This window comes from Trachemys scripta, chromosome 2, assembly GCF_013100865.1.
Source record: "Trachemys scripta elegans isolate TJP31775 chromosome 2, CAS_Tse_1.0, whole genome shotgun sequence".
In the NCBI taxonomy this organism is placed as follows: domain Eukaryota; kingdom Metazoa; phylum Chordata; order Testudines; family Emydidae; genus Trachemys; species Trachemys scripta.
Window position 1 is genome coordinate 67,479,019 of NC_048299.1, and position 19,092 is coordinate 67,498,110.

At 41.1% G+C, this 19,092-nt stretch overlaps 1 protein-coding gene across 1 annotated transcript in view; it reads left to right on the top strand.

Moving 5' to 3' along the window:
* Positions 1-19,092, top strand: part of LOC117872386 (ubiquitin-conjugating enzyme E2 E2) — a gene marked incomplete in the record, with an annotated part of 313,901 nt that overhangs the window by 269,140 nt on the left and 25,669 nt on the right. Inside the window, 1 exon segment of the mRNA XM_034760774.1 lies at positions 5,962-6,109. Coding sequence (XP_034616665.1) covers positions 5,962-6,109 — 148 coding nt within the window.

Consider the following 19,092-nt stretch of genomic DNA (forward strand, 5'->3'; position numbering starts at 1 on the left):
CTAAAGACTAAAGAGTTTTGGCTTGGTCTTGTTTTATGATTCTCTCTTTTGGGATGGACAAAGTTTGACCGACTGAAACCAGAACTGCTACTCCTGCCTAAACTCCAGAGTTAGGCTTTGTCTACACTGGATTTTCGTCGGTAAAACTTTTGTCATTCAGGGGTGTGAAAAAAACACATCCCAGAATAACAAAAGTTTCACTGGCAAAAAGCGCCGATGTGAACAGTGCTTTGTTGGTGGGAGAGCTCTCCTGTTGACAAAGCTACCGCCGCTCACTGGGGATGGAAATTTTTTGTCAGCGGGAAAGCTCTCTCCTGCTGACAAAGAGCGGCTAGACTGCGCACCTTTTAGCAGCACGGCTGTAGCGGCACAGCTGTGTCACTAAAAGGTGCGTAGTGTAGACATAGACTCACAAAGTGCAGAGTTCATTTTGACCTTTTCCCCATGTACCTCAACTCCTTGCACCCCATGGTTGTTCTCCGAAAGTCTTTATTCAAACAGAATAGCCAATGAAGAATTGGGGGCCGTAGAAATTTTGTCTGAGTGAGGACTGCAAGTTTGGGTCCCTGAAGTTTAGGGCTGTTCTATTATTTAAAATATGCCTGAAATGCTATAGACCAACTCAATTCTCTATTCAGGTTCCATAACTGAGGTGACATCACCGATAGATAAGTTATATACCAGTGCAGGTTGAAGCATCATTTGGAGAGGAAGGGCTAGATATTTTGACATAAAAATAATCCAAACATTATTAATTAGCTAAGCTAATTATAGGTTGGGTGCTCCTCAGTCTGTCTTTTGAGGACATTCAGTGCATATTGCTGATTGGTTTTTAAAGCTTTTCATGGTGTTCTCACTGACAACATTTGAAACCTGATCCTTGAGTCTTGTGCAGTCAACTCTCTGAAGTCACCCACACCCCTCCTTCTGCTTAGGATGTGTGAAGTGGGCATTGCAGCTTTTGCTGTGGAAGGCCTTTCAGTATGGAAAACAGTCCCCACATCCCAATTCATCTTTCTTCATCCGACCTGGCTTTTCACATTGTACTGAAGTTTTCCTCCCCACCTCATGACTAATCTTGGTTCTATACATATTTCCTTTCTTTTCAATCCTTTCTTTTTCCTTATTACAAATTAACCAGTCCCCAGGACCAGATGGTATTCACCCAAGAGTTCTGAAGAAATTCAAATGTGAAATTGCAGAACTACTAACTGTGGTATATAACCTATCACTTAAATCAGCTTCTGTACCGAATGACTGGAGGATAGCTGATGTGACACCATTTAAAAAAAAAAAAAAGCCCAAGAGGTGATTCCGGAAATTACAGGCTGGTAATCCTAACTTCAGTACCCAGCAAATTGGTTGAACTATAGTAAAGAACAGAATTATCAGACATATAGATTAGCACAATTTGTTGGGGAAGAGTCAACATGGTTTTTGTAAAGGGAAACCATGCCACACCAATCTACTAGAATTCTTGGAGGGGGTCAACAAGCATGTGGACAAGGGTGATATTGTGTACTTAGATTTTCAGAAAGCCTTTGACAAGGTCCCTCACCAAAGGCTATTAAGCAAAGTAAGGAGTCATAGGATAAGAGGGAAGGTCCTCTCATGAATTGGTAACTGGTTAAAATATAGAAAACAAACGGTAGGAATAAATGGTCAGTTTTCAGAATGGAGAGAGGTAAATAGTGGTGTCCCCCAGGGGTCTGTACAGGTACCAGTACTATTCAAAATATCCATAAATGATCTGGAAAAAGGAGTAAACAGTAAGGTGGCAAAATTTGCAGATGATACAAAATTACTCAAGATAGTTAAGTCCAAAGCAGACTGCCAAGAGTAACAAAAGGATTTCACAAAACTGGGTGACTGGGCAACAAAATGGCAGATGAAATTCAGTGTTGAAAAATGCAAAGTAATGCACATTGGAAAACATAATCCCAACTATACATATAAAATGATGGGGTCTAAAATAGCTGTTATCACTCAAGAAAGAGATCTTGGAGTCATTGAAACATCGACTCAATGTGCAGCGCAGTCAAAAAAGCTAACTGAATGTTAAGAATCATTAGGAAAGGGATAGATAATAAAACAGAAAATATCATATTGCCTCTATATAAATCCAGGGTATGCCCACATCTTGAATACTGCATGCAGATTTGGTCACTCCATCTCAAAAAAGATATATTGGAATTGGAAAAGGTACAGAAAAGGGCAACAAAATGATTAGGAGTATAGAACTGCTTCCATATGAGGAGAGATTAATAATACTGGGACTTGTCAGCTTGGAAAAGAGACAGCTACGGGGGGGTATGATAGAGGTCTATAAAATCATGACTGGTGTGGAGAAAGTAAATAAGGAAGTGTTATTTACTCCTCATAACACAAGAACTACTAGGGGTCACCAAATTAAATTAATCAGAGAGATTTAAAACAAACAAAAGAAAGTATTTCTTCATACAATGCACAGTCAACCTGTGGAACTCTTTGCCAGGGAATGTTGAAAAGGCCAAGACTATAACAGGGTTCAAAAAAGAACTAGATAAATTAATGGAGGATAGGTCCATCAATTAGCCAGGATGGGCAGTGATGGTGTCCCTCTGTTTGCCAGAAACTGGGAATGGGTGACAGGGGATGGATCACTTGATGGTTACCTGTTCTGTTCATTCCCTCTGAGACACCTGGCATTGGCCACTATTGGAAGACAGGATACTGGGCTAGATGGACCATTGGTCTGACCCAGTATGGCTGGTCTTATGTTCTTAACTTCATTTGTTTTTATTTAAAGAGGTTAGACTTTTGTTTTTATTCTGTTAATAGAACCCAACTAACTTTGCTGTGGAGCACTAGATAAATGTATTTATCATTATTATTATTTATTGCCAAAATTGTTTGAATTCATTTAAATTCCTTACAGGTTACCTTTATAACCTCCTATGGTATTTTTATTGTTTTCAGAAAATTGTCCTATTTTCCCCCCTTTTCTGTAAAGTACAGTTCCCTGACCTGCACATATATCCTGTGAAAATAAGCTATTCTGTATGCACTACAGTATGAGTCCATAGAAAATGAGTCCATAGAGGACAGATATCTTTGGGGAAATGGAATTTACTCATCTGTCATTCATTTGTCTGATGATAACTTCCTGTATATACCCATAAACCTTTGAATGTTAGTAGGAGTGTATTTAGACTTTTGTATTAAGGAATAAATGGAAACATTAGACTGCATCCTTTACAGGACACATTTAAACGGTATCAAGTGTAAAAATCTGACCATATTGTAGATAATGTAATACTCCCTAGAGTAATATTGTCAGCTGGCTTCTTGTCTCCTCACAATAGATGGAGATAGCCCTGCAAAAAGCAAGATTGTGTGTGTGACAAATAGAACATCAGATATGTGGGAGTCAGCATCTGAGGGAATGAGATGCTCCTGTCTCACTTATACTTTCTAGGAATTTTCAAGTGCAGTTAGTTTCCCGAGTTGGCTGCAATGGAGGCTGGCGTGCTACAGAGTCAGAACAGAGTCATCTGGAGGAGGAAACAATATTTCCAGTTGTCTCCTAAATTGTGGCTTATTTATACCATTCTGTTGATGCAAAGGGGACAGAACCAGCCTTCAGTGAATATCCTTATAGCAGAGAGATTTTCAACTGACCTGTAGCCAGCACAATGACTTTGTGCCTTCCTCCCAGATAGATCTACTTGCTGTAGTAACTTACGGGGCTGGAGATGCAGGATGCAGGAATATTTTTAAAGGGTTATAAAGGTATCAGAAGAAAGCATGTAGGTAAGCCAGCCTGAAAAAGATTAATTGAAAGCACAACTTCACTGAAAAGCACAGATATGTGGAGTATAGACTAGCAAACTGCTCAATCAGCTTATGAGTTCATAATAACCTTAGGCATAAATGTATTTAAAAGCAGTTAAACCTGATATAGTTGGTTCTTTGTTACGTAACTCACTGATTCATGCAAACAGGGATCCAAATATTGCCTTTCTAGATCTCTGTGAAAAAGTAGTTATGAGGCAGAAGTATTTTTCATTGCCTCCAATGCTTTACCAATAGAAAGCTACTGGCTTTTCCCTCCTTTCTCTTATCAAGGCTATTTGGAAGATTGAGGTAAAGGGATTGAAGAAGTGTTCAACCAGTTAAAGAATATTTATATGATTAAAATATCAGTATGTTATTGCACATATTTGCATCATCTGCTTAGTTTACTGACAAATGTTCCCATTTGGATCCCATTGAAAACAGAAATTTTGTCCTTGCTTAAAATAAGAGTAGATTCAGAGCTGTCATCAAGTTTTTATTGCTGTCAGTACTGTCTCATGCATAATCAACCCATTTCTTGACTTAATTTAGACTCCAGAAAGTTATTGTTGCTGGTGAGATATTCCACAGAAATGATACATCTTGATTTTTAGCTGCCATGTTGAGCAAGTCATTATAAAAAATCTTGTTTTGACTTGTCATCTGAGTAAATCTAATAGGGAAACAAATTGCTGATGGGGAATAACTAAGGAACACCAAGATGTCATTTTTACATAGTCCCTTTCTATCCAATAACCACACACCTTTCTTTTACAGCTGAAATTATTTGAAAGTAAAAGGCCTGTATTTTCAGGACACACTTTAGAACAGGTACACACATTACTCCAGCACAGAAGAAGGAAAGGCAGGCTACCCTTCTGTTGTGTTCAGTATAGGTTCACTGAAGAGCCCTGTTCAGATACACAAATGTGTATCCTTATCCTTTCCAGGATCCGCAAATATTATCTGTGCATATGTGCATCCCCAGATGCGGATATCTGCAGATATCCATGGATTTGCAGGGCTCTACACTGGGGGCCGGACTGAGGCTCCAAGGTATCCTCCCCACCGGAACCCAGTCGGGGAGAGACGCGTGGGGAGTCTGGGTCCCTCCACCTGCCCTGGGTAGGGAGCCCGAGCAGCCCCCCTCCCAGGACGGGTGGAGGGATCCAGGCTCCCCACAGCTGCCAGTGCGACTCTCCCTGACATGGCTTCCGCTGGGGGGGGGTGGCTCGGAGCCGCAGCCCAGCCACAGTAAGAGCTGGGCGGGCAGCTGTGGGGAGCCATGGTGAACCCTCCACCTCACAGGGCAGGTGGAGGGTCCGTTCCATGGCTCCTTACAGCTGCCCACCCGGCTCTTACCGTCAGAGTACTGCGTGGATACAAAATTTGTATCCGCAGCCGCACTGCTATCCGCAGAAATGGTCCACGGATATAAAGCAGATACTCACGGACTTGCAGGGCTCTATTCATTTGATGTGAACTAGAATGGGTACATCAAAAAAATTATAATATAAACAACAAAGGAAAAGATATGTAGATGCAATTCCAACTGGTTCATTTGTGATTTTAAATTTGGAAATGCAAATAAGGTTATTGTGTCAGCCTCTCCTAAAGAATTTGTCTACCTACCCCAGGACATTTTATGTCAGGTTTTTCTACCAGTCATTAAGCTGTCCAACCACCACTCCAATGAGCTGGGCCAGGTGCTAGGCAGATGGGATGGGATGTGGGAGAAATCCTTCCTCCTCCTCCCCTCAAAGGCGGAAATCGCTGTAGAGCGACTTCATGGAGATGACTCCAGATCAGTGGTTAAAATGCACTCTGTGGCTCCTGTGCAGAGATTAGGGAGGTCAGGAGACTCCATACAAATGTATCTCTGGAACCATGTCCGAACCATGCACACTGACACCAAATCAGTTCTGTTACCAGCCAGAGAGAGAGGTGCAGAATTTGTACTATAGTAAATATCTTACACATCTTTTAATTGAACGCAGCATAGTAGTATCACTCTGCAAAGTTACACTGGCCTCAGGAAAGCAGAATGTTCTTTAACTGATAAGATTTTGTAACTACTTTATCATAATAATAATACTGGAATTGTTGGTTTTAAATACCTTTATACTTAGACACTGTCTTTTCTAGGTTACATTTCGGACAAGAATCTATCACTGTAATATTAACAGCCAAGGAGTGATCTGCCTTGACATTTTAAAAGACAACTGGAGTCCAGCATTAACCATTTCTAAAGTTCTCCTCTCCATCTGCTCACTTCTTACAGACTGCAACCCTGGTAAGAAATTAACACTGGTTTTACTTTGGCATTCATTCACATCTAGCTTTCTGTTATCTATTAGTATCTGCTTGGTACAGTGTTTTACTACTGTGTAAAAAAAAAATAAGACATAAAATGTAGATTTAAAATTTAGTGCATGTGATTGCTATAATTCTAAGTGAAAAAAATGTACGTGATATAAATTAAAGAGAAAACATATTGTCAGAAGGGCAGGTGCATTTTTAGCGTTTGAGAATAAAAATACGCTATTTCAAACTAAAGAGTTTAATCCCTAATATATCCCTAGTGGTAAGTGCTATTTGAGAAATGTGGGATATTACAGCCAGATAATATTACTGAACATTGAAATGGAAAGCTTTCATTTAGACATCCTTCTGAAAAGAGTATTATAGTACCAATTCTGGTGGAAGGCTAACAAAACAGTTTACAAATACTAGGCATTAATGTAGAGAGTAGGCAGTCACTCTTATTAACTAGTATAGTGGTTAACCAGTCCCCTCAACTTTCAGTCACACATCTCGTTGCTTCCTACTGACTGCTAGGCCTGTGGCTCCACCTTTGTCCTGCCCCCAATGACCAAGGACAGATTCTGATTGTACGACTGAGGATCCGAAACATTCCAAAATAATGAGTCAGGCTCCCAAAACTCATGAAATTGGCTTACATGTCATGAGATTTTTAACATGATACATTCTGGAGTCTTTTTATTTCCCTTCTGGTTTCTAAGCCTTTAAGATTCATGTTTTGAAGTTTTGTTTTGTTTTTTTCCAAACCATAAGGGCTAGAAACTTACTTTAAAAAAAGAAGAAGAAGAAAGAAAACTGAGCTTCCCATGTAATCACAGTCCTCCAGGAGCTGGGGCTTTAAGAAAAACACTAAAATATCTCAAGGCTCACAATGAAATTCTGAGGCTAGGCAAGTGTTTGACTAAATTCCTTCATTTGGGGTTGCCTTAGATGTGATACAAAAAGCTGCAGTTAGATGTAAAAAGGAGTCCAATATATAGTTACCTGTGGTGACTGAAATAACGCAGCCCAAACTTACAGGAAAAATGAGATCCTGGTAATGCTCACAATGTCCCAGTTAAAAGCTGAAACAGTAAAGGAGACTGGACAGTTACTAAATACCTTGTGACTTCAGGCATGTTTATTTCTGGTGTTTAGGGCGCCCCCTACTGATGTGTTGGAGGGACTTCATGTGCACACTTCTCACTATACATTTTATTGAGCAGAGGCTTGTCTTTTGATACAGCTGGAGTGGTAACACAAGTGTAAAGAAAAGAAAACTAGTAGTCTAGGAGTCTTTAGAATAAGCATAAGGGGTATGGTGACATTAATGGAAAATATGGAGTTTTCTGTTACTGATATATGGGCACTTTAAAAGTTAGTGGGAAAGCTGTGTTTGAGTTAGAAATTGGAAATATAAATAGTTTTTTGGGGGGCAGTCTGGTCTCTAAAGGGACACTATCAACTTGAAAATATAGTCTCTTTCAAATAGTGAATTAAAAGTAATTCACCTGCTCCGTAGCACCCCTGCCATTTTTTGTAGTTTTACGATCGGATTTTTATTTTCTTAATGTTTTTTCCTCCCCTATGTTTGTGTGAAATACCCACACAAAATAACAGCAGAAACTGGATGAGAATACAGGGGAAACAGTAAATGTGACTATACAAAGAATGCTGTCAAGCGCACAAAGTAAACAAACTCAAAAAGATTGAGGAAAGAAGTGTTTTTTTCCCCTGTAATCTCTTTCAATTATAGTAATCTTGGGTATTATTGTAACTGTAGTTGGTAAATCATTTTGTACAAAAGTTTGATTTTTTAAGTTAAGTATCCCTTTAAATACTCTTTGGGGATTTGCTTACTATGACTTGTGTATTTCATACCTTGACTTTGAGGAATGAATAGTATTCCTATGTTTTGCTTTGTGAACTCACCTCTCCTGAATGTGAAATGTTGAGCTCTTTGTTTCCTGTCTTTTGGGTTGTTTGTTTATTCCTATTCTTGGTAATTTACGTACATGTGAACTCTGTATTTTAGTGGTATGTTTTTGAAATTGAAGACTTCTACAAATTTAAGGGCTCTTATTTTTCATTTTGCAGCCTGATATGATAGCGCTACTTATTTCTATGTCTGGCTGCACTCTAACAGTTCTCCTGCTTGTGCCATTTGTTTCATTTTCTGAGTCCAGTTCTGGTGCTATTTTATCATTAACAAACTGTTGGATTAGACATTCCCTGCAATCTAATTTGAACATGGTGTTGTAAATTGACTCCCTCTTTCTCTCAGTGGGGGAATCATTTTGAAAATAGCCCTGGCACATCTGGGAGAAATATTGTATATATATTCTCTATTATCTGGGAGCAGTTTTCAATCCACTTTGCCCTCCCTTCGGCTAAGGTATACTGCCTCATTTTAGAGGCAGAGACCCAGCATGGGGCTCAAGTCGATAAGCAACCTTGAACTCTTTGTTCACCATTCATCAAACAGGCAGAAGCAGATCAGGTCAAATGGAAAGGCAACACTGAATATCCCACAAATATAAACACTTAGGATGTGTGAGTTCCCCCGTCCACACACACNCACACACACACACACACACACACACACACACACACACACACACACACTTTGAAGGGAAAAATCAAGTATCAGTTACCCAGTAGTCTTACATTTATGCAAATCTTCATTAGAACAACAAATACCAGTAAGAATGGCAGCTAATTAACCCTCAGCCATACACAGTGATTAAACTGGGCTGGAGCACAGCTGCAGCTTCCTTGGCAAGCATAGTTATTCTTCTCAAACAGGCTGAGCAAATGAAAAGAGGTATTTGCTCCTGCCGCTTCTGTCACTCACACAGTAATCTACAAAAGACATTGAGAGCGTCTCTTTCCTCACTGGTTATATACATCACTGCCCTTTGTTTTGTGTTACTTGAGGCAGGAACTTGTTTGTCCTTTTTAAACAGCTAATATAATCCTTTACTCATAAGCTGTCTCAGACTCTTCAGTTCTGATAATTATTAATTGTCTCTATTTTGCTTAGCAGTATCAGACAAATGTCTGAATTTTGTAACAGCTGGCTGACTTTTGGGAAGGGCGGGGGGGAGGAGTGATACAGTATTTGTGTATGACTGAACACGTGTGAGCTATCTGCAAAAATAACAGAGGCAATTGTAATGGTAACGGAGAAATGTAAGAAATGAATGAAATGCTAGCATTCCCCTGGTAGATATTAGTTTGTATTTTCATTTAAATTGACATCTTCAGGTTAAAAATTCCATATATTTTTACAAAGGAAGACCCCAGTCCTCCAAACATTTTGGCATGTCCATAAGTTTACTTGCATGAGTAGTCCTGTAAAGCTTATGGGACTACTCATGTGCATAAAGTAAAGCATGTTTGCAGGATCTTGGCCTAAGAAAGTTTACTTTTCAATAGTTAGGTGTTATTGGCTTGTCTAGGCCAGGAGTTATTCCAGAATAACTATTCAGGTATAGCTATTCTGGAATAAAAATGTTCACACGTGGAGGCATAGCTGTTGTGCTTTAAATGCATACCCTAACTTAATCCAAATTAACTTTCAAATGTAGAAAAGCCCTTGGTTTTCTTTTATGCATTTTTTCACAACTTGAAATATGAAAATTAATTATTTTTACTTTTGTCTCTAGACAGTTTTGTAATAGTATTAAGTTTCCTTTATTAGACTGGGGAGGTGTATAATCTTCAGTTCCTTTTGTTAGATGCTGGTTTTGGTGCGGGGGCATGCCTTGGTCACCAGGCTTTGAACCACGTGAGTCCCGCAAGAAACATGTCAGTGAGCAACCTACACTCCACTGGCCTGAACTGGCTTGGAGAGACTCACGTAAGGGATCGCTGCCAAATCTGCAGGGAATTTAAGCCAAGAATCAAGAAAAACGGGGAGGCCAGACCTAAATTTCTTCTGATGGAGGCAGCCCTGCACCCACCCAATTGAGACTGGCCCCTGGAGCAACACTATCTAGGGGGGAGGGATAGCTCAGTGGTTTGAGCATTGGCCTGCTAAACCCAGGGTTGTGAGTTCAATCCTTGAGGGGGCCACTTAGGGAATCTGGGGGGAAAATCAGTACTTGGTCCTGCTAGTAAAGGCAGGGGGCTGGACTTGATGACCTTTCAGGATCCCTTCCAGTTCTATGAGATAGCTATATCTCCATATATTAGTTCAGCCGTGTCATCCTTGCTGACTCAACAGCAAGACTCTATCCCATTGCCATCAACTCCGAAAGCTTATGCAGCAGCAGGTGATCTGCTCAGTCTCTCGATACCAGTTTCGCCAGCAAGCCAAGAATCCTCTTGCCCAATGCCATCGGATGGTAGTAAAAGTTTGTTGGCTGCCTCATCTCAGCATTGGGTAGTATGGGCGCCTCTGGACACGTGAGTGCTCATCGTACGGTACCACCCAGAGGAAACTGAGCGATGATTTCTCCAGTGCTGTCTATTCCGGGCTCCTGATGCCAATCTCCGGCACCAACAGGAACAGCCTTGGTTGAAAGAAGCTGATTCATCCTCAGACTCGGTGGTCAGCTCGTATGTGTCAGTCATGTCATTATTCCCCTCCAAGCGTTTACACTCCCTGGTACCCACCAGAGGCTCTGTTGTGCCTGGACAGTAGAGATCCATGGCTTGGAAGAAACTGGGGTCTGGAGACTTACCAATGGCCATTTTGGAACTCATGGGGGTTTCCCCATCTCCCCAGGTAGTCTCCGCACTCTCCCCACTCTACTTTCTCAAGTAGGTCTCGAGACCCACCCTGGCAGGATACCACACCCAGTACTAGGCTTGGCTTGAGCAAGAGGAAATTGCTCCAATGAATCTCCCCTTGGAGGACTCTGAGGAGGCTCCTCTATGGCCAGGTTTGGCTTCCTCCTCTTCATCACTCAACAAGGGAGTGGTAGTGGAGGTGAGGAACTCTTTGACTGGTGATTATAGAGCCCATCAGGACCTTCTAAAGAGGGGGCTTTTGCCTTGGGTATTCAGGTCACACAGACTGGTCAACATCTGAGCATCTGTAGGATCTTCTCAAGTGGTGCTCTAAATTAATGAGACTGTCTTGAAGCTCACCAGAGTCCTGTGGCTAACTCTATCTCCTCTTTCACCCACCCACAGCAAAAAGGGCTGAGTCCAGGTATTGTGTCTCCTAAGGGTTTGAAGATGTTTACACCCACTCCCCTCCAGGGTCATTGGTGGTTTCAGCTGCCAGTGAGAGAGTGCCAAGGTCAATAAGCATCTACCCCAAAAGCAAAGAAGCTTGATCTATTTTGCAGAAAGCTTTATTCAACTGCTGGACTGCAACTCAGGATTGCTGATCAGCAGGCATTTCTGGGACATTAAGATATTGTGCCAGAGGTTAAAATCACAAAGATTTTAAAGACAGATTCCCAGAGGACGAGAGGCAAGAGTTCCTCTCTATGGTGGACGAGGGAAAGTTAGTAGCTAGGATCTCACATCAGATTAATTTGGATGCCGCCAACTCTGCAGCTAGAGCCTTGGCATCAGCCATTATGAATAGCAGGTGTTCGTGGCTCCAGTCTGCTCTCCCTCAGGAGGTCCAACCAAACCATTGGGGATCTTCCTTTTGAAGGACTGTTGCTTTTCTCAAAGCAGACAGATGACTGTATGGCCTGAAGGATTCCAGTGCAACACTAAAGTCTTTGGGCATTTATTCACCTGCCCCAAAGAAGCAGCAGTCACACCACTGTCTCTCATTTATAACTCACCAACAGGAGGTAATTTGGAAAAAGGGCAGAAGTTATATGAGAAGGATCTTGTTCCCCAGTGGGACTTAAACCTAGTGTTGTCAAAACTAATGGGTCCTCCCTCCCTTTGAACCTTTAGCTACTTGCTTTCTCTCTCAGTGAAAGTCGCCTTTTTAGGGTCAAATCACCCCAGCCATAAGAGTGGGTAAATTATGAGCTCTTTTGTCTCATCCTGCATATACTGTCTTCTGCAAGAACTAGATGTACCTATGCCCTGATCCAAAATTTCTCACCAAGATGGGTTCTCACTTCCATATTAATCAGGCGATGTGCTTATCAACTTTGTTCCCCAAACCTCAGTCTCATCAGGATGATAAGAAACTCTGTATTGGATGTTAGGAGAGCATTAGTATTTTACTAGAATAGGACTAAACCATTTAGATCAGTCTTGTATTCATGGCAGTTGCAGACAGGATGAAGGGCCTTCCAGTCTCTCTTTGTAGATCTCCTCTTGTATTTAGTTGTGTTACGACTTTGCCAATATAATTCCACCGAGTAAGATGCTGGCACATTCAACCAGACCTCAAACAGCCTTTCTGGCCCAGGTGCCTATTCTGGACATTTGCCAGACAGCAAGTTGGACTGCTGTGCATATCTCCACTTCACATTATAACATCTCTCATCAATCTAGAGATGATGCTAGATTTGGACATGTGATCTCCAGTCATTTTCAGGTAGACTCCGATCCCACCTCCAAATCAAACTGCTTGTGAGTCATCTGAAGTTGGACTGGACATGTGCAGTCACTCAAATAAGAAAAGGTTGCTAACCTGTTTTGTAATTGTTATTCTTTGAGATGTGGTGAATGTGTCTATTCCACAACCCACCCTCCTTCCCCTCTATATTGCAATCTATCTGGAAGGAAGGAACTGAGAGGTGTCTGGGGTTTAGGCATACAGATGCCTGGCATGGGCCTATAGTGCACATGCCCAGAAGCAGAAACAGAGGCACCGAGGGAACTTTTACTGCAAAAACATAGGCGCTGAGCAATTTTTGGCACCTACAGAGCTCAGGGGCAGATGAACAGGGCTTTTGTGAATCCCTGATTCTGGGATTTAGGCACCTAAAGTGGCAGTTAGACACTTAAGTCTTTTTGTGAATCCAGCCCTTAATGTACAGTTTAACATGCTTCACATAGTATAACATACCTCAGTTAGTGGTATGAATTAGGGCTGTCAAGCAGTAAAAAAAATTAATCATGATTAATCACGTGATTGATCGCATTGTTAAACAATAATAGAATACCATTTATTTAAGTATTTTTGGATGTTTTCTACATTTTCAAATATATTGATTTCAATTACAACACGGAATACAAAGTGTACAGTGCTCACTTTATATTTATTTTTGATTGTAAGTATTTGTACTGTAAAAATACAAAAGAAATAGTATTTTTCAATTCACCTAATACAAGGACTGTAGTGCAGTGTCTTTATCATGAAAGTTGAACTTACAAATGTAGAATTATGTACAAAAGAAACTGCATTCAAAAATAAAACGATGTAAAATTTTAGCGCCTGTACGTCCACTAGGTCCTACTGCTTGTTCAGCCAATCGCTCAGACAAACAAGTTTGTTTACATTTGCAGGAGATAATGCTGCCCGCTTCTTGTTTACAGTGTCACCTGAAAGTGAGAACAGGCGTCCTCATGGCACTGTTGTAGCCAGCATTGCAAGATACACATGTGCCAGATGCGCTAAAGATTCATATGTCCCTTCATGCTTCAACCACCATTCCAGGGAACATGCAGCCATGCTGATGACAGGTTCTGCTCGATAACAATCCAAGACAGTGCGGACCGATGCATGTTCATTTTCATGATTCTGAGTCAGTTGCCACTAGTAGAAGGTTAATTTTTTTTTTTTTATTTTTTTTTTTTAGTGGTTCGGGTTCTGTAGTTTCCGTATCAGAGTGTTGCTCTTTTAAGACATCTGAAAGCATATTCCACACCTCGTCCCGCTCAGATTTAGGAAGGCACTTCAGATTCTTAAACCTTGGGTCGAGTGCTGTAGCTATCTTTAGAAATCTCTCATTGGTACCTTCTTTGCGTTTTGTGAAATCTGCAGTGAAAGTGTTCTTAAAATGAACAACGTGCTGGATTGTCATCCGAGACTGCTGTAACATGAAATATATGGAAGAATGTGGGTAAAACAGAGCAGGGGACATACAACTCTCCCCCAAGGAGTTCAGTCACAAATTTAATTAAAGCATTATTTTTTTAACAAACATCATCAGCATGGAAGCATGTCCTCTGGAATGGTGGCTGAAGCATGAAGGGGCATATGAATGTTTAGCATATCTGGCATGTAAATACCTTGCAATGCCGGCTACAAAAGTGCCATGAGAACGCTTGTTCTCATTTTCTGATGACATTGTAAAAAAGAAGCGGGCAGCATTATCTCCTGTAAATGTAAACAAACTTGTTTGTCTTAAAAAGAACAGGAAATTTATTAGTGCATAAGCTTTCGTGGGCTACAGCCCACTTCTTCGGATGCATCCCAAGAAGATGTAGCCCACGAAAGCTTATGCTCTAATAAATTTGTTAGTCTCTAAGGTGCCACAATTACTCCTGTTCTTTTTGCAGATACAGACTAACATGGCTGCTACTCTGAAACTTGTTTGTCTTAGCGATTGGCTGAACAAGAAGTAGGACTGAGTGGACTTGTAGGCTCTGAAGTTTTATGTTGTTTTGTTTGAGTGAAATTATGTAACAAAAAAAATCTACATTTGTAAATTGAACTTTCACAACAAAGAGATTGCACTATAGTACTTGTATGAGGTGAATTGAAAAATAGTTTTTACTATAATTTTTACAGTGCAAATATTTGTAATCAAAAATAATATACAATTTGATTTCAATTACAACATAGAATACAATATATATGAAAATGTAGAAAAACATCCAAAATATGTAATAAATTTCAATTGGTATTCTATTGTTCAACAGTGAAATTAAAACTGCAATTAATCGTGATTAATTTTTTTTATATCTTGATTATTTTTTTGAGTTAATCACATGAGTTAAGTGTGATTAATCAACAGCCCTAGTATGAATACATGTGTATTTAGCGTTGCTTTTAGACCAAATACTAGACTTTTACCAATATGCCTTTATTGGATGATTTCCTATTTAATAACCTACATTTAATAACCTGGGTGCATATCTTAAAAACTTGCTTTTATCTAAACATTGATAAACAAAGTCAGATAACATCCTAAGATTATTGGGCTCTTTACTTGTCCCGCTAAGAGACACTGGAGACTTGCCTCCAGGCTTTCCTTGTATGAGTCGTCTTTATGATTTTATCTTTCCCAGTAATTTCATTGTTTTCAGCCCAGAGTAGGTATTGGTGACAGTTGTGGATAACATGTTGTTGTGGCTTTTTTATTATAGCTACAAGATATCCATGTAGTTTGGCAGGATACAGAATGTATTTAGGCAGTTTTATATCCTGCCTAAATACTTTCTGGCAAAAAAAGCCTGCTTATCTACACCTGCACGGGGGTACTGGCATTTAGGAAACTTAGTAGTAGGGATACATCTATTGTGATAATCCTTGCTTTTGTTTTCCCGGAGGCCAGCAAGGTCCTAGACTGGTACAGCTGAGAATATAAAATCCCAGCCTTTTTATTCTTTGCTGAGAGGGATTCAATAGCGTTTCTCAGAATATTATCTGATCTTCATTTGTGTCTTATAGCATTTTGTGGAGAGAGTTTTCTGTGTAACCATTCAGCATCAGATTCAGAAGCCCTAGAAAAAGTGGGGCATTCCCCTCCCCCCCCCAATGGAAGGCTCACCGTCCAATCCTAGGGCCTCTACAGGGTGGAGAAGGTGGGCAGCTATAATTCAAGGAGGATCTGAGGCGTGGCACTGAATCGCCACGTGTGGTTGCTGCTCTGGCCATGTCCTCTCCCAAACCAGCAATGCCCACTTTTCAGACCATGCAGGATCCTGTGTTGTTGTTCTCCTTGGCATCAGGGAAGATGTGGCCATTTTACACTGCCACTGCCTCATCCCTCAGTAGACTTTCTGCAAATGGGCCTTTTCTAGGGTTTATGCCTGGAGTGAATCCAGCCCACAATTTAACCTTCACTCCTAAATGGGATCCCCAGGATTCAAATACTGTCTGCTTGGATTTAGCTTCCAAGAAGTTCTGGGTGCCTAATGTAAATTATGAAATTTTAAGTTTGTGTTAATATTTTAGGAACTTTAAGATTTCATCTGCATATTTTGTTCTATGGAATTTTAAATAATTGCCAAGTCGTTTAGATTACACTGCTAGAGAGCTAACAAGATACAGATCTGTTCCCTCATACACCTATAACTGTGTGTATTTTAAATGTGCTAGTGTGTGTCCACCATAGTAATAAAAAGGCCTCTTCTCAAAATCCTAAAGTGATAGCCTGTCCAAAAAAAATTAAAAATAAAACTAAAGCTGATTAATGAGGGAAAATAGCCAAATTAATGTAAAATAAAATCTGTTCCATCGTGGAACATTATCTTTGAGTAGGTATTTAGCTGAGTTGTGGTCAAAATTCTTCTATTTGTCTCCAGTCTAGTCATTTTTAAGATAGCTATTCAGCACAGAATAGGTAACAGCCAGGCCACTCTCCTGCCTTCCCCCTGGTGCCTGAAGCATACCTAGTTGAGTCTTTTCTTCTCTCCCCACCCATTCCCCTTCTGTAGAGCTAGTTCTGATGTTGGCTCAATATGAGCCAGGTGGAAAAGGAGGGAGGTATTTGCCCCTCCTTATCTGGTGCCTCTCCAAGGCACAGGCAGGGCCGGTGCTACCATTAAGGCAAACTAGGCGGTTGCCTAGGACGCCAAGATTTGGAAGCGCCAAAAAGCAGTGCCCTCAATTTTTTTTTACAGCGTTCCTGGCCTGGGCTGCCGGTGGCGCGCTGACATGTGTGACTCAGACTCCCTCTCCCAGCGCAGCAGCCGCTCCATGCAATTATTGTCATTGCCGGTGGGGGCTGCATGCTCGAGGAGGGGCGTAGCAGAGGTGAGCTGGGGTGGAGAGCCCTGCGGCAGCTCCTCCACCCCCCCCGCCGTGAGGCACCCCCACACACACGGCAGCTCCCCACCCCAGCTCATCTCTGCTATGCCCCTCCCCGAGCGCACGGTCGCCGCTCCACTTCTCCCGCCTCCCAGGCTTGCAGCGCCAATCAGCTGTTTGGCGCCGCAAGCCTGGGAGGGGAGGAGAATTAGAGTGAGGGCAGCGTGCTCAGGGGAGGAGGCGGAGCAGAGGTGAGCTGGGGTGGGGAGCTGCCGCAAGGCTCCCCCGGGGGGGAGCAGGGAGCTGCCACGGGGGGGCGCCTCAGGGCGGGGGGGAGCTGTTATGGAGTGGAGCGCCGCAGGGCTGGGGGGTGGGAGGGTGCAAGGTGGAAATTTCGCATAGGGCACGAAATTTCCTTGCACCGGCCCTGGGCATAGGCCACCTTCTGTCCCCTCCTTCTTCTTGCCAGTTCATGTCGGGGGGAGGGATAGCTCAGTGGTTTGAGCATTGGCCTGCTAACCCCAGGGTTGTGAGTTCAATCCTTGAGGGGGCCACTTAGGGATCTGGGGCAAAATCAGTACTTGGTCCTGCTAGTGAAGGGAGGGGGCTGGACTCAATGACCTTTCAAGGTCCCTTCCAGTTCTAGGAGATAGGATATTTCCATTAATTAATTAATAAAAACGCTCCTTTCTCTTATTCCTCCCAGCTATCAGACATTCCCCCTGCTGAAAGCTGAATTTAAGAACTCAGGGTGATTGTAAGTTTGAAATGCCTATAGCGTCTAGGTACAGGATGTCTCAATCCTCACTATTGCAATCTGTTATCTGTACTTTAGAACTATCGTTTTGCCACTATGAACAAACTTGACCTAAGATTCAGATCTGAATCTCATTCTGCAGACTTATTATTGAAAGAGAGGGTTAAGCTGTGAGAAGTTAAAGAGAAGGTAAAGAGACGCTAAAGAAACGAAAGATAAGTTAAAGAGAAGCTGTGAAAAGTTAAAGAGAAGTAAGGAATTTAATTTTCTATTATAAAAAATAGAAGCAGACTAATGCATACTGGAAAGGTTATTGATTTTATAAAGTAATGGTAAATCTTTTTAAAAACAAATGTGTTGCCAAAATGTCTATAGAAAATGGGAACAACAGCGTTTGTTCTATGAAACTACGAAAAGAGTTTCTGCACCGTAATTCCATCAGCTGTTTGATTATAAGTAGATCTGCAGTGCTATTGTCATAGTAGCTGGTGATGATGATTCTAGAAAATCCCTTTAAAAATAGGCAAAGTAGAATCTAATATACTGAATTTTTTGAGGTTGACTATCCAATGATATTTCAATTTCTCTTCAGAGCCCACAGTCATTCCGCCAGTTGCACTTCCAGAGCACTATCAACTGTGCAACAAAATAATCAAATTTTGTCATATAAGCTTGCTTGTCCTTTGTGTGGGCAGCAAGGTATCACGCAAACGGTGAAATTGATCTGTTGTCTAAGATTATTTTATTTTATTAGCTTAGAGCTATTTTCCCGCTTTTCTTCACTGAGTTTATAACCATGTTCTTTCAATAAATATGATGATTCCTTCTTACTTATGTTTCATCACATCACACTGCAGCATGCTCTTCTTGCCAGAGAGATCATGATTGCATTAAAAAGATCTTTACCTGGTCATTCAAAGAAGATACTAAATAGGGGGCAATAAACAGGAGCTAAGCCTGTTAGGAAGTAATTCATGAAGTAGATTCTTTTATTTGCAATATGCCTTTCATAACCTTTTGAAAATCCCTACCCCAGCTCCTCTCCAGAAGATATTAGCTAGTTCCAGACTAAAAATACCAAAATCAAATAGTTTGTCTAATTAATCTGGACCTGGAGCCCATTTTTTTCAGACTTTTTTTTTTTTTTTTTGGTCACAGCCGATTTAACAATGTTGATCGGTTCTATCTTAAATTGACACTGCTACAGACTTTTTCAGGGCAATCCTTTCTTCAGTATTGTCATTCTGCAGTAATTGAGTGCAGAACAGAAATGGTCTGTTTTGTTCCCTGAGAAGCACAACTGTATCTTTTTTTCATGTTCCTTTAGAAACAACTTGTGCATTATTATGGCCTCTGACAACATCTGGGTTAAACAATACACCTATTTCTTACTAACTGCTTTACGTTTCCCTGCAAGTCCTGCAGT